The 13,690-nt window shown below is 50.7% G+C and overlaps 1 protein-coding gene across 4 annotated transcripts in view; it reads right to left on the bottom strand.

Moving 5' to 3' along the window:
* The window catches only part of PAK4 (p21 (RAC1) activated kinase 4), an 83,018-nt gene that overhangs the window by 2,929 nt on the left and 66,399 nt on the right, over positions 1 to 13,690 (bottom strand). For 3 of the 4 annotated variants that reach the window (XM_033158593.1, XM_033158592.1, XM_033158591.1), the window contains exons 3-6: positions 9,411 to 10,115; positions 6,742 to 7,239; positions 5,367 to 5,500; positions 1,765 to 1,891 (exon numbers count right to left, since the gene is read on the bottom strand). In XM_033158593.1, coding sequence (XP_033014484.1) covers positions 1,765 to 1,891; positions 5,367 to 5,500; positions 6,742 to 7,239; positions 9,411 to 10,115 — 1,464 coding nt within the window. The remainder of the gene's footprint in view (positions 1 to 1,764; positions 1,892 to 5,366; positions 5,501 to 6,741; positions 7,240 to 9,410; positions 10,116 to 13,690) is intronic. The other variant, XM_033158594.1, reaches the window with a different exon arrangement.

Genomic DNA, 13,690 nt, shown 5'->3' with positions numbered 1-13,690 from the left:
TGGGGGTTGGGCTAGATGACCCTTGAGGTCCCTTCCAACTCTATGACTCTTTGTTTTTAATTACAGGTAGGCAGCCGTGTTGGTCTGCCATAGTCAAAACAAAATAAAATAAAAAAATTCCTTCCAGTAGCACTATATTTAAGGGTCTGGTGACTTCCGTTTCAGTGTATCTGAAGAAGTGTGCATGCACACGAAAGCTCATACCAAGAACAAACTTAGTTGGTCTCTAAGGTGCTACTGGAAGGAATTTTTTTATTTTATTTTGTTTTGTCTATGTTTTTAAGTTCTCCTCAGAAGTCTTGGGGCCGCCTGACGCCACTGAAAAGTCACCTCCAGGTGGCACTGCAGGACCAGGCAATTTCAGCAAAAGGTGAGCAGGGGCATGGACATTATTTTACTCCTTTTGTTTCTACCCCCACCTCTTGGGGGAAATCTCTTACAAGTCGGCTTGCAATAAAAACAGCACCAGATGAAATCATATGTAGGAGTTCAGCAATGAAATCAATAAAGACATGGAGAAATAACAAGTCTTTTGTGACTGCATATGGTCAGGCAGTGTTTCTCAGGAGAGGGAGTTCCACCGGTGGGGGGCCACCACTGAAGAGTCCTGATTCCTGGTCCCCAACAATCCGGTTGCCCTTAGTGACAGCGCCAAAGAGCAGGGCTGCAGAGGAACAACCTCAGAGCCCAGGCAACTTCACGAGGGGTTTGAGCTCAGAAACAAAGGCATGGCCAATGCAACTGATGTAAACTGGTGTGACAGGATCAAACTGCCTGCAAATATTTGGGCCGCGGAACCTGCAACTGGCACCTTCGCCACACAGCTTTCAGCGAATGGTGAAGGTGCTCCTCTTTACCTTGGAGGTGTGAATTGTTTTCATGACCCACCCAATTCCTGCGACTTGTTTTAACTGTTTGGAATTCTGAATTTTAAAATTGCTTCAATTTGCCCTGGGGACCTGCTGGGGAAGGTTGGGCAATAATCACCATCACCATTAATTATTAGTTAACAGGTAGGTAGCTGTGTTGGTCTGCCATAGTCAAAACAAAATAAAATAAAAAATTCCTTCCAGTAGCACCTTAGAGACCAACTGAGTTTGTTCTTGGTATGAGCTTATCTGAAGAAGTGTGCATGCACACGAAAGCTTATACCAAGAACAAACTTGCTCTCTAAGGTGCTACTGGAAGGAATTTTTTATTTTATTTTGCATTAATTAGTAGGAAAAGAAGGGCTAGAATCACAGAGTTGGAAGGGACCCCCTCGGGTCACCTAGTCCAGGGGTCAGCAAACGTTTTCAGCAGGGGGCCGGTCCACTGTCCCTCAGACCTTGTGGGGGGCCGGATTATATTTTTTGGGGGGAAAATATGAACAAATTCTTATGCCCCACAAATAACTCAGAGATGCACTTTAAATAAATACACACATTCTACTCATGTAAAAACATGCTGATTCCTGGACCGTCTGCGGGACGGATTTAGAAGGTGATTGGGCCGCATCCGGCCCCTGGGCCTTAGTTTGGGGACCCCTGATCTAGTCCAACCCCCTGCAATACAGAAACCACAAGTGAAGAACTTCTGACAGATGGCCATCCAACCTCTGTTTAAAAGCCTCCAAGGAAGGAGAGTCCACCACCTTCCGAGGGACACCGTTCCACTGTGGAGCGGCTCTTGCTGTCAGAAAAGTTCTGCCTGGTGTTGAGTTGGCATCTCCTCCTCCTTTTTCCTCGAGCTTAAAATCAGCACCTGGGACCCCGTGCAACTCACCCGGCCGTCGTGCGTGAGCAGAATGGAGTCACTCTTGATATCTCGGTGGATGACACCCTGGGCATGGAGGACGGAGAGCGCCTTGAGGACAGACAGACAGACGGCCGCAATCTGCTCCTCGTTCATCCTGGAAGCGGAGTAAGAAAGAACACAGCACCCGTTAAAAGAGCAGCCCGGGTGGTTGAGACCTCGGTAGGTCCACCTTCCCCACAGCTTCTAGAGGTCAACTGGATCCCTTACTGGGAAGCCCACAATCAGGGCATCAAGGCGACAACCTTTTGCCAATTCTTGTTTCCCCAAGCGGCAAAAATTTCTGAGTCAGGCAACTCCTGGACACAGAGTGGGTCCCATTTAGCTAAGATACAAAATACTGAGTGACAGGTTCTCCCTCCTGCTCCTGAACGTGTCCAGAAGAGGGCAACCAAAATGGTCAAAGGCCTGGAAACGATGCCTTATGAGGAACGGCTTAGGGAGCTGGGTATGTTTAGCCTGGAGAAGAGAAGGTTAAGGGGTGATATGATAGCCATGTTCAAATATATCAAAGGATGTCCTATAGAGGAGGGAGAAAGGTTGTTTTCTGCTGCTCCAGAGAAGCGGACACGGAGCAATGGATTCAAACTACAAGAAAGAAGATTCCACCTAAACATTAGGAAGAACTTCCTGACAGTAAGAGCTGTTGGACAGTGGGATTTGCTGCCCAGGAGTGTGGTGGAGTCTCCTTCTTTGGAGGTCTTTAAGCAGAGGCTTGACAGCCATCTGTCAGGAATGCTGTGATGGTGTTTCCTGCTTGGCAGGGGGCTGGACTGGATGGCCCTTGGGGTCTCTTCCAACTCTAGGATTCAAGGATTCTATGATTCCTTCATGGATTTATGCAGCTGCCTTTTAAAGTCACCTAAGCCAGCGGCTCTCATCACATTCCGTGGCAGAAAATTCCATGAATCGATTCTGTGCTGGGTGAGGGACTCTCTGTGGCCTGTCCCAAACCCAAGTTCTGGCATTTGGAGAGAGCGGGGAAAACCTCCCTTTGCTTTCCTTTTAAAGAGGAGTTGGGGATGTGGAATGAAAACTTTGGTTCGTCTTCCTGTCTCTCCAAGACATCCCTTTCTGTGGCCAGGCAGGCGCCTGTGGGAAACCTGCAGGCAGGATTCGACCAACAAGAGCCCTCTCCCCTCCTGGGGTTTCCAGCAACTGGGATCCGGATGCACTGCTGCCTCCGACCATGGAAGCAGAATACAGCCATCCTGGCCAGCAGCCACCAAGAGCCATCTCCTCCATGAATCTTGTCTTATTCTCTTTTAAAGTTGCACTTTCTCAAATATTCACTCATCTAGTTTCTCTACCTTTGTTTTCCTAAGGTTCATCTTTGGCCAAAATTCTGAACCTACATGCTGTTCTCTGCACAGCTGCTCTTTTTGATAATCTGCTTCAATTATACCTTTTGACTGGTGGGAGTGGGTTAAAAAGGATATGTTTTCTGTTACATTTTTTGTCTACATTGGTTAAGATGATGGGATCTGGATACTGGCTTCAAGTGGAATACAGTGGTGCCCCGCTAGACGAATGCCTCGCTAGACGAAACTCGCTAGACGAAAGCATTCGTCTAGCGGAAGGCTGCCCCGCTAGACGAAAAAGTCTATAGGGCTGCCTCGCAAGACGAAAAATTTTCGTCTTTTTTTTTTCCGTTTTGCGGAGTGCGGCTAGACGAAAATTTTCGCAGAACGAATTATTTTCGTCTAGCGGGGCACCACTGTATGTGAAGAATTATTAGCTAAAAATTTCAAGACCAGAGGGTGGGAAGGGTGTAGAAAAAAAGATTAAGTTTAAGTGAGTAAATTTAGTTTAATTTGGAAAATTGGCAGGGCTTAGGAAAGGTTCAGAAGTGCCTAGGATCCGAGGTTTGGTAAAAAAAAATATATAAGGATTTAGTATGATATTAATTGATTTTGTGTAATAGGATAAAGGTAAATTTTTTAATAGGTATGTAAAATAGATTTTATTATGAAATTGGAAAACTGCAAAGAGGATACACAATGAATTAAATAGGGGGGGGGGATTTGGGGAAATCAATCGACAATGGAATTAAGGAAAAGATGAATGTTTGGCCTAGGGAAATAGGCCAGACTTAAGCAATGATTTTCTTCTTTTTTTTGTATGTTAAATATGTTAAATTTTTAAAATGTTTAATGTTTTCCCCTGTGAGAGAGGGGAGTGGAAATTTGCTCCCCCCAGTGAGAGGGGGGGAGGATGAATAAATTTAACAATTATGTAATGTGCTTAAAACTGTAAAAACCAATAAATTTTTGATAAAAAAAAACAAACAAAAAATTATACCTTTTGACATTTCATACCGAGATGGTTTTTCCTTTAAAAACATAATAATTTTTTTTGGGGGGGGGGGGAGTTATGTATTTTTACAGTCATTCTGTACAGGCTGAAATTCTATACACAGCTAACTAGGAGAAAGCTATCGGATTGAGTTCCACAGTTTAACTAGGTGCTGGGTGAATGAGGACTTCCTTTTTTATGTGTCCTGAATCTTCCACTATTCAGGTCCATGGCGTGTCCACAAGTTCTGGACATCCAGCAGGAGCCAGCCCCGAGGTCGGAGAGAGAACACCGTCTTTTGAAGCTCTGCTCCAAGCTGGAGCAGAAATGGGACTTTCAGCTGCGTCCCGGCTCCAAGTCGGTCACACGGGACTGCCTTTCAAGTGAAGAAAGAGCAAGGTCAGGCCACTGTGGAGCACTTAAAAACAAACACTGCTCTCCCTGCCCACGCTGCGAAGCTTTGGAAAGGCTTCTTTTCCCTAAAGGCCTTTACATCAACCCATGCACACTCCTGGCTTCTTTTAGCTGGTCACAAAAGTCAGTGCACGCACGGCCGGCCGCTGTTAGGAGAACAGGGTTGTCTGTCCAGCAGGGCTGGGCAATAACTGGTTTCCAACATTGTGATATATCACCAGCTAAAGGGTAAAGGGACCCCTGACAGTTAGGTCCAGTCGCAGACGACACTAGGGTTGCGGCGCTCATCTCGCTTTACTGGCCGAGGGAGCCGGAGTACAGCTTCCGGTTCATGTGGCCAGCATGACTAAGCCGCTTCTGGTGAACCAGAGCAGTGCGCGGAAACACCGTTTACCTTCCTGCCGGAGTGGTACCTATTTATCTACTTGCACTTTGACGTGCTTTCGAACTGCTAGGTTGGCAGGAGCTGGGACCGAGCAACGGGAGCTCACCCCATCGCAGGGATTCGAACCGCCGACCTTCTGATCGGCAAGCCCTAGGCTCTGTGGTTTAGACCACAGCGCCACCCGTGTCCCAATATATCACAATGTCTGAAATAAGGATGGCACTATGTAGAGGCACTGGCTTCACGGTTTCCCCCGCGTTGTGATTTTTGCATAGCGCGCACAAACACACAGTGATTTGCACGATACACTGCCAGGTCAAAAATTATGAAACCGATATCATGATATGGACTTCAAACCGGTTTGGGATGATATATAGATATATCGCCCAGGTGGACTCAAGAAAACCTGTAAGGAAAATGGGTAGAACAGCAACAGAGTCCCGGGAGAGAAGGGGCTCAAGACTTCCGCTCCCCATACCTCGTGTGTGTGACAATGTCCGTCAAAGCGCCTCCTTCCAGGAACTCCATGACGACCCATAGCTCATCGCCCACCAGGTAGCTGTTGTACATCTCCACCACATTCTCGTGCTGATAGTCTCTCATGATCACGACCTGGAAGAGGGGAAATGGACAGTGGCAGCTGGGAGGGAGGAAGAGCCGCTGGATAAGGACCCCAAAAGTGCCTGCTGGATGAGGCCAGTGGCCCATCTAGCCCAGGCATCCGGTTTTCGCGGTGGCCGACCAGGTGCCCCAAAGAGAAAACCCCAAGTAGGATCCAAGCACAAGAGCAACTCTCCTCTACTGTGGTTAAAATAACAAGTCAAAATAACAGCAAACTAAGAACAAATTAACACCCGCATCAACTTTCGAAACGTCTGGGCAGGCTTGTCAAAGCAAAAAAGTTTGGCGGGGAAGGGCGGGGTATAAATAAAAAAATTAATAATAATAATAATAATAACAACAAGTGCCCAAAAAAGTACAGTGAAGGCATCTGCCTGATCTCAAGAGGCAGGGAGTTCCAAAGTGTACGTGCTTCCATGTCAAAATATGGAATGGGTGCTACATGGCACCAGTACTTTTTTGGGGGGTGCAATGGGTATGCATACCCCTAAACATTTTGTGAATCTAAGTTTGGCCTCACTGAGGGGCAGTATTTCAATATGAGTAGGAAAATGAGAGTACCCCTAAAAAAATTTTAAGGAAAAAAAGCACTGCATGGCACCTGGAAGAGTGCCAGTTCCGCAGAGCAGTCGGAGAGGGCGAGGCGATCTCGCAGGTGAACTGGTCCCAAGTTGTTAAGAAGAAGAAGAAGAAGAAGAAGAAGAGTTTGGATTTGATATCCCGCTTTTCACTACCCGAAGGAGTCTCAAAGCGGCTAACATTCTCCTTTCCCTTCCTCCTCCTCCACAACAAACACTCTGTGAAGTGAGTGGGGCTGAGAGACTTCAAAGAAGTGTGACTAGCCCAAGGTCACCCAGCAGCTGCATGTGGAGGAGCGGGGACGCAAACCCAGTTCACCAGATTACGAGTCTGCCGCTCTTAACCACTGCACCACCCTGGCTCTGGTTAAGACTTGGTTGCCTGGCTGTTGCTGGACTACAACCCCCATCACCCCTGACGGCTGCTAGCTAGGGATGATGGGAGCTGCAGTGCAACAACAGCCGGAGACCCGAGTTTGAGAAAGGGTGTGTTAAGGGCTTTCTATACTAGCCGCCTCTCCTGCCAGGACACCCCACCCTATACCCTTTGGGGAAGAGTAGCACCGTTCTCAACACACACACACAGAGGAAGAAGAGGAGGAAGCGAGGCTACGGAGGGGGGACCTTCCTCCACCCCACCTCCCGGCCCCTCACCTCGTTGAAGAGCAGCTCCCGCCGCTGCTGTTTGCGCAGGTCCATCTTCTTGACGGCCACCAGCTTCCCGGAGCTCTTGATGGTAGCGATGCAGACGATGCCGGTGGACCCCTCGCCGATCTTGATGAAGTTGTCCAGGTAGGCCCTGGGGTCGCCCGGGTCCACCACCATCTGCAAGGCGGCCCGGAACTGTTCGTGGGAGACCCGCTGGGGCTCGCGCTGCGGGGAGCGGGGCTGCTGCGGGGCCGGGGGAGGGGGGCCCGGGGGCTGCGGTGGCGGGTGCTGGGGAGGGGGCTGCTGAGAGTATGGCGGCTGGTGGGCGGGCGGCGGGACGTGCGTCAAGTGGGGGTCGGAGGCGTGCTGGGAGAGTCCTGGGTGGGGCGGCTCTGGGTTCCGGGATCTCGTCGGGCCCGATGGTGGGGGCCTGGAGGAGCTGCTGTTTCCACTTATGGGGCCGTTGGAGGCTGTTTCCTGGGGTTTCCCGGGCCTGTGCTCTGCCTAAAAGAAGCAGGGGTGGGTGGGGTGAAATGGTTACATCAGCAACTGGAAAGGGCGGAAAAGATCAGAGGATCATAGAACTGTAGACCTGGAAGAGCCCTGGAGGGTCGTCTAGCCCAACCCCCAGCAGTGTCTACTTTCAGGCAAGTGTGGAAGGGCTGACAATCCCCTCAGACTACTCACTACAAAGGGAAGGTGCAGAGAAGGTCACACTCCAGCCGCCCGGTTGCCAAGGGACTCTCAACCAGAGCACTGAGTGCCAGAAACCAATACGGTGATGTTGGTGCCTTAGGACCTGAGATTCACCACCACCAGTTCCAATAGTATGTGAAGTATGGATCTCGCCCACAAGCAGGTCGTGTTCTGAAACCCTCATCCGCCCCAGAAATTACATTATCCCAGGGGTGGCCAACTCCCAAGAGACTACCATCTACTCACAGAGTTAAAAACTGGCAAATCTAACCCCCTTCAGGTAGGAGGAAGGCCTGTTTTGGGGGGGTTCGGGTCAAAGTTGTTGAGTTTTTTCAAGGAGGAGGTAAAATGTTGAGCTTTTTGGGGGGGGCACAGTTGTTCAGCTTCTTTGGGGGGACCCAATGATCTACCAGTGATCTACCGGTAGATCACGATCTACCTGTTGGACATGCCTGCATTATCCGATTTCCTAGGTGAAATCTATCTCTCTGTGTGTGTGTGTCATTCTGCACGTTCCCTTTTCACGGATGAGCAGTGCCCTCTAACCTTGGGCCCCCAGTTGTTGCAGGACTACAACTCCCATCATCCCTGACCATTAGCTAAACTGGGGGTGATAGGTTTTGTAGTCCAACAACACCAGGGCACGCAACAGTTGAAGGGCACTGATGGAGAGAGATTTGTGGGTAGCTCTTGCAGCCTAATATGGAGTAACAGATTGCTGATCCGTTCAGCCCAGGGCCGTGTTCTCTGCCCAACAGCAGAATCATAGAATTGTAGAGTTGGAAGGGACCCAAGGAGTCATCTAGTCCAACCCCCTGCAATTCAGTAATGCCTCAAGAGACACAGACATACAGAGGTGTTTCTCCAGCCCTTTTAACCTATACCATAAGGAAGTAAAAACAGCCTGCTTGACCAGACCAAAGTTACACCTAGCCCTGCATTTTCCTCCCCACAGTGTCGAAACAGATGCCCTCTGGAAAGCCTACGAACCAGATTCTCTTTTAACTGGAGATGGCAGAGATGAAACCTGCAAATGGAGGGGGGGGGGGACCCAGAAAGCAGCAGGAGCTGCATCTGTCCTCTGTAGCTCATCTCTCCTGTTGCCCGTGGCGGAGTTATGCCCAGAACACAAACACACATATACGCACACAGCAGGAAAGCAGCAGGACCTCTTGCTAGATTAGCACAAAGGACAGGAACCGAGGTGGAGATGATAGTGGTTAGCTAGACGCAAAAGAAAGTTGAAGCGAAGGGTGGTGTTGCCCTTGGAGGAAGAGGAAGAGGAAGAGGAGGAAGAACAGTCAAGAAGAAAGGGTTCCAGACACCTGACAGTTGTACGGTAGATTCCCATGCGATGGAGGCTTGCGGCACCCACAGAGCAGTATGTGGCTGCTTTGCTGCAGCATTTCTACAGACTGAGAGAGAGAGACAGAGTCACTGTGCAGGAGGCCGAGGGGCTGCGGAGGGCGGTTAGAGAAAGTCACACAGAGGGAGAAGAGCAGAGAGAGGAGCGTCTCCTTCAGAAGGTGGGCAGCACCAGTGCAGCTCAGGTTAGTGGGAGCAAGGGCTGTGACAGCGGAGGAGAGGAAAGGCAGGACGGACACCCAGGCGTTGCAGGAAGACAGCGGGTCGCAAAGCGAGGGAGCGCTGCTCCGAGGAGGAAGGAAGGCCCGAGAAAGAGGACACACAGCGACATGGCAGGGAGCAGAGCAAAGAGCCAGCCTCTGGAGGTCTCTACAGGGTGGGGCTTCTGCAGAAGAGCTGGGCTTCTCGGCTCAGAAGGTGCCCACTGCCCACCACACCATCAGCTACTCTGGGATGCTGGCAGTGAAGACGCAAATCCCTTTTAAAAGCAAGAGGCTTCTTCACTTGCTGATGAGCTTGTGATCAAGGGAAAAGGCACTTGCGGAGGGTCGGTCCCGGCTGGCCAGGGCTAGAGAGCCACAACCTACAAGGCGGGGGGTATGGGGAAACGTTACCTGAGCACCCCGGACGGGATCTGTGTCCGCTCGCGGGTACGTGTTAAAAGGCCGCCCGGTCTGCTGTGCCGTTTTCATGACCCCCTCGGAGATGGGGATATTTGGGGTCCGGATATTGGGTCCCGAAAGGGGCCGCTTTTCCCGGGGGGACTGCGGGCTGGCCTCCCCGGTGTAGGTGGATTTGGGTCTTTTGTCGGGGCCGTCCGCACGCTCCCTTCTGACCACGCGCTCCGGCGGCTCCTTCTCGGCGGCCGTCTCCCTCCTCCCGTCTCGCTCATGCGCCCTGTGCCTGTGGTCCGAGAAGGGCTTGTGGTAGTCTGGAGGGGGCGGCCGGTGGTGAGGTTTGCCCGTGGGCTCCTGCCCCCGGGGGTGCTGCGCGGCTGTCCTGTCTTCCCGGCTCCTCTCCCTGCTCTGGTCCAGCTCGTTCCGGGAGCCGTGGCGGTTCCGCTCCTTCAGCTCCTTGCCCCTGCTGCCCCCGGAGTCTTCCTCGGCGACGGCAGCGTGATAGTGGTGGTGATGGTGGCGGGAGGGCCTGGCCAGGGCCTCACTCAGGCCGTTCTCCTGGTAGAGCTGGTCGTGCCGAGGCGGGAAGGGGGGGCTGTCCCTGCGCAGGGAGTTGGAGCGCGACACGGACATGTTCTCAAACTCATCCAGCAGCCAGGCCAGGGAGCCGTCCTTGGCCGCCTTGTTCCCCCGCACGATGGTCTTTATGCGCAGGACATGGGAAACAGAAGCGGCGGGGTGGGGAGGGAGAAAAAAGACAAACACAAACACAAAAGAAAATAAGGTGAGCAACACAAAAACAAAAAAGAAATTAAGGGGCCTGGTGGATGCCTGGCAGCAGGTCAGTTTTGGCACACACACAAAATGAAGCGTACGGAAGCATGCGGGCATCGGGAGGGGGCGCTGTTGCTCACACACTGGAGAATCAAGGCCTTTAAGGAAGCTGCTCTGAACCCCAAAGTAATTCCCCCATATACACCCATTCCATCCGTGCATTGAACCTTCCTTGAAAACCACAAATGCTTGCGATAACAACGCTCGACTCAAAAAGCAGTGGCTTAGAGGAAACGGTAAGGGCTCTAGATTTGTTATCCGAAGGCACAAACCGAGATGCTATCTACGTAAAACGCTTTGCTGTCATTTATGCTGCATCAGTCTGCAAAGCTCTGATTTCGGACAGACCCTTCCAATCACAGCACGGCCACCGTCTCTTCCTCTAGCCAGAATGCAAGAACCTTTCCCTCTCCACCCCCTCCTTGCACCTGCCAAGCACTTCAAATGCAAAGCAACTTTCACATCCCACCTTTCCCACTGGCTTCCGAACCAGAGATGTGTCGCTTTGCTCTCTCCTCCCCTCCTCAAGGCCTGATCCTAAACTTTTGCACTGGACTCTGCACAGTGCACAGATCAGTTGCATTCTGCAAGCAAGCGAGAGGACACAACAGCCAGGCCAGGACAGGCATGCAGATGATTCCCCCCCTTTCAAAACCAGACCCACACATCTGCTAGAACACTCTGAAGCAGACCCTGCCAGACTGAAAACAGACTGCGGTGTCTGGAACCAAGACACTTGTCAGGGAACTGTCCCCGGCGCAGCGCAAGGTGGTGGAAGGGCTCTTGGGATGCTACAGAGAGCCCCGGCCCCACGTTACCAGCAGCACCTCCTCTGGCAACAGAGGAAGCAGCGAGGCTTCCAGCGGGGAGGGGCATGGGTCTCAGGGGATGGAGGGTCGCCGGAGAGACCCTGCACTCCCCTAGCACAAGGGGTGGTGAAGGAGGTACGCAATTTCCATCGCCCCAAAGGCATTGAGGGGTGAAACGAAAGGATGGAAGGTGGGGTTTTCATATAACGAAACTCTTTTGTTGGGGTCAGAACCGGAAGGGGCCATTCCCGGATTCTGACGACGCTTGATACAGACATGAACTTATTAGCTCTGCACTGTACATAGTTTGCACAATAAAACTACTAAAGGAAACTTGGGAGTTTTGCCTGCTTACTCGTGAGCAACTAACCAAGGACCTTACAACACCCAACTCCAACCACACCACAAGAAACTCCCGCAAGAGTGTTGAAGGATTTGGGAGGCAAGGCCTGTGCGATGCCTGCAATATAGATCAGTGGATTTTAGCAGGAGAGCTTCCAAGGATCGCCCCTTTCTCTCACGAGGGCCCTTTCTACCATGCTGATTTATTTAGAGCATTTGTACCTGGCTCTTCAGGTACAAGAGCGGCTTACATCCCATCGAAACAGGACAGCCCCTGGCCCACAAATGACAATCTAAAAGAAAAGACACTCAAGGGGAAGGGAACAAGGAGGGAAGAGGAAAAATCAAAACTCAGGCACCCATTTCTAAACAGCTGTTTCTATACTGACCAGCAGGCACCAGTTCAGGGGCAGAAAAGAGTTGGCCTTTCAGTAAAGCTGATCAAGTGAGAGCCCTGCTTCCTATCTCTCCTGCTGATGCAGTCTGGTGGAATGGCTGCCCCAAATGACAGTTGCAGGAGAGAAGGCCTGGTGGAGCTGCTTTTACACTGGAGGACTTTTAAGGAAACCAGCACCAACGTAAAAGCCATTGGTTCACACAGCATTTGAAATCTGCCAGGCGCATTTTGCACCCGCCTATCAGTCGCTTGCAACCAAGTGAAGATACCCGGGCGCCAGGATGGTGCCTGATGTCTCCACCGTCTGGAGGTGCATGCCTGGGGATCCTTGGATCTTGCCTGTTTGTCGCACGCTAACAACACATCCTTTATAATTCTATCAGTGATAGTCTATCTGCCAAATCAGAACAAATTTCAGGATCAAAAAGTCATATTGAAAAAATTCCAAGCCACCTGGCCCCCAAATGGCAAACTAGGCATTCCGTGTTGGCGACTGTAACCCTAGTTTAAGGAGTCATTTGGCACCCAGCTTATATATGAGTTTCTAACACTGGTTTTACAGAGATGCAAATGGTTGGTGCAAGTCAACGTTCAGTTATCTGTGACCTACTAGAACCAATTACAGGTAGGTAGCCGTGTTGGTCTGCCATAGTCGAAACAAAATAAAAAAATTCCTTCCAGTAGCACCTTAAGAGACCAACTAAGTTTGTTCTTGGTATGAGCTTTCGTGTGGTATGTGAAGAAGTGTGCAGGCACACGAAAGCTCATACCAATAACAAACTTAGTTGGTCTCTAAGGTGCTACTGGAAGGAATTTTTTTTATTATGTTTCTGCTAGAACCAAGAACCCCCCTTCTATTTGCGGCCTATGTGCAATGCTTTATTTCTGGAACAAGCAGTGCTAAGGCTCCAGGAGCCTGATAGGAAGTCTCACACTCTGTTTTCAGAATGGCTCCGAAGCCCGGTGAGGCTGGTTGGTGAAGGAGAGGAAGAGACTAGACGAGTGGGCACACAAACTTCTGTTATTGCGCCTCTGCCAAAACAGGACTTGCAAGCCACACGCGTAACATGGCGACACCCGACTGCTGCCATGAATGTTCCTCCGGCCCAGATCCAAAGCAAGCGAGACGCTGCCATCTTCACTCTACCCTGGGAGGACAATGCGCAGATTCCTCAGATGAGGAGCTTAAAAAAAATGCTCTCCGCCAACAGCCTCACATGTGGGCCAAAGCAGCAACACAAATAAGCACCCACGCCCACAGAGAAAAGTACAGCTTTTGGGTAATTGGCTCAGTGACTCTACAGTTATACAGGGGATGATGGCAGCGAGGACGGATTTATAAATAAATATTCCAGAAATGCGCTCTCGCTCCTTGCTCCCTTGGATACGAAAACCTGACTTCAGCGCTTGCAGCCCTCCCAATGACCCCTGATCTTTCTGCAAAGAGTGTTTTCGTCCCAGTTTACACAATCAGCGGGCTTTTTTTCTGGACTGTACCACTTCAGGCTATGGGGGTGGGGGGTGGGGAGAGAGAGGTGAACGTTTCCCCCTGAAAATAATTGCATCCACACAGGAAGTTAGGAATATGGACCCTGTATATTTGAAGGAGCATCTCCACCCCCACCGTTCAGCCAGGACACTGAGGTCCAGCTCCGAGGGTTCCCTCACTGCAAGAAGCAAAGTTACGGGGAACCAGGCAGAAGGCTTGTGGAACGCCCTCCCATCAGATGTCAAGGAAATAAACAACTATTTGACTTTTAGAAGACACCTGAAGGCAGCCCTGTGTGGGGAGGTTTTTAATGGTTGGCGCTTTATTGTGTTTTTAATATTTCATTGGAAGCCGCCCAGAGTGGCTGGGGCAACCCAGTCAGATGGGTGGCATATAAATAATAAAA

The sequence above is a fragment of the Lacerta agilis genome, chromosome 8, assembly GCF_009819535.1.
Source record: "Lacerta agilis isolate rLacAgi1 chromosome 8, rLacAgi1.pri, whole genome shotgun sequence".
Taxonomy (NCBI): domain Eukaryota; kingdom Metazoa; phylum Chordata; class Lepidosauria; order Squamata; family Lacertidae; genus Lacerta; species Lacerta agilis.
Note: the sequence above shows the minus strand (reverse complement) of the source record. Positions and strands in the feature narration are given on the sequence as shown.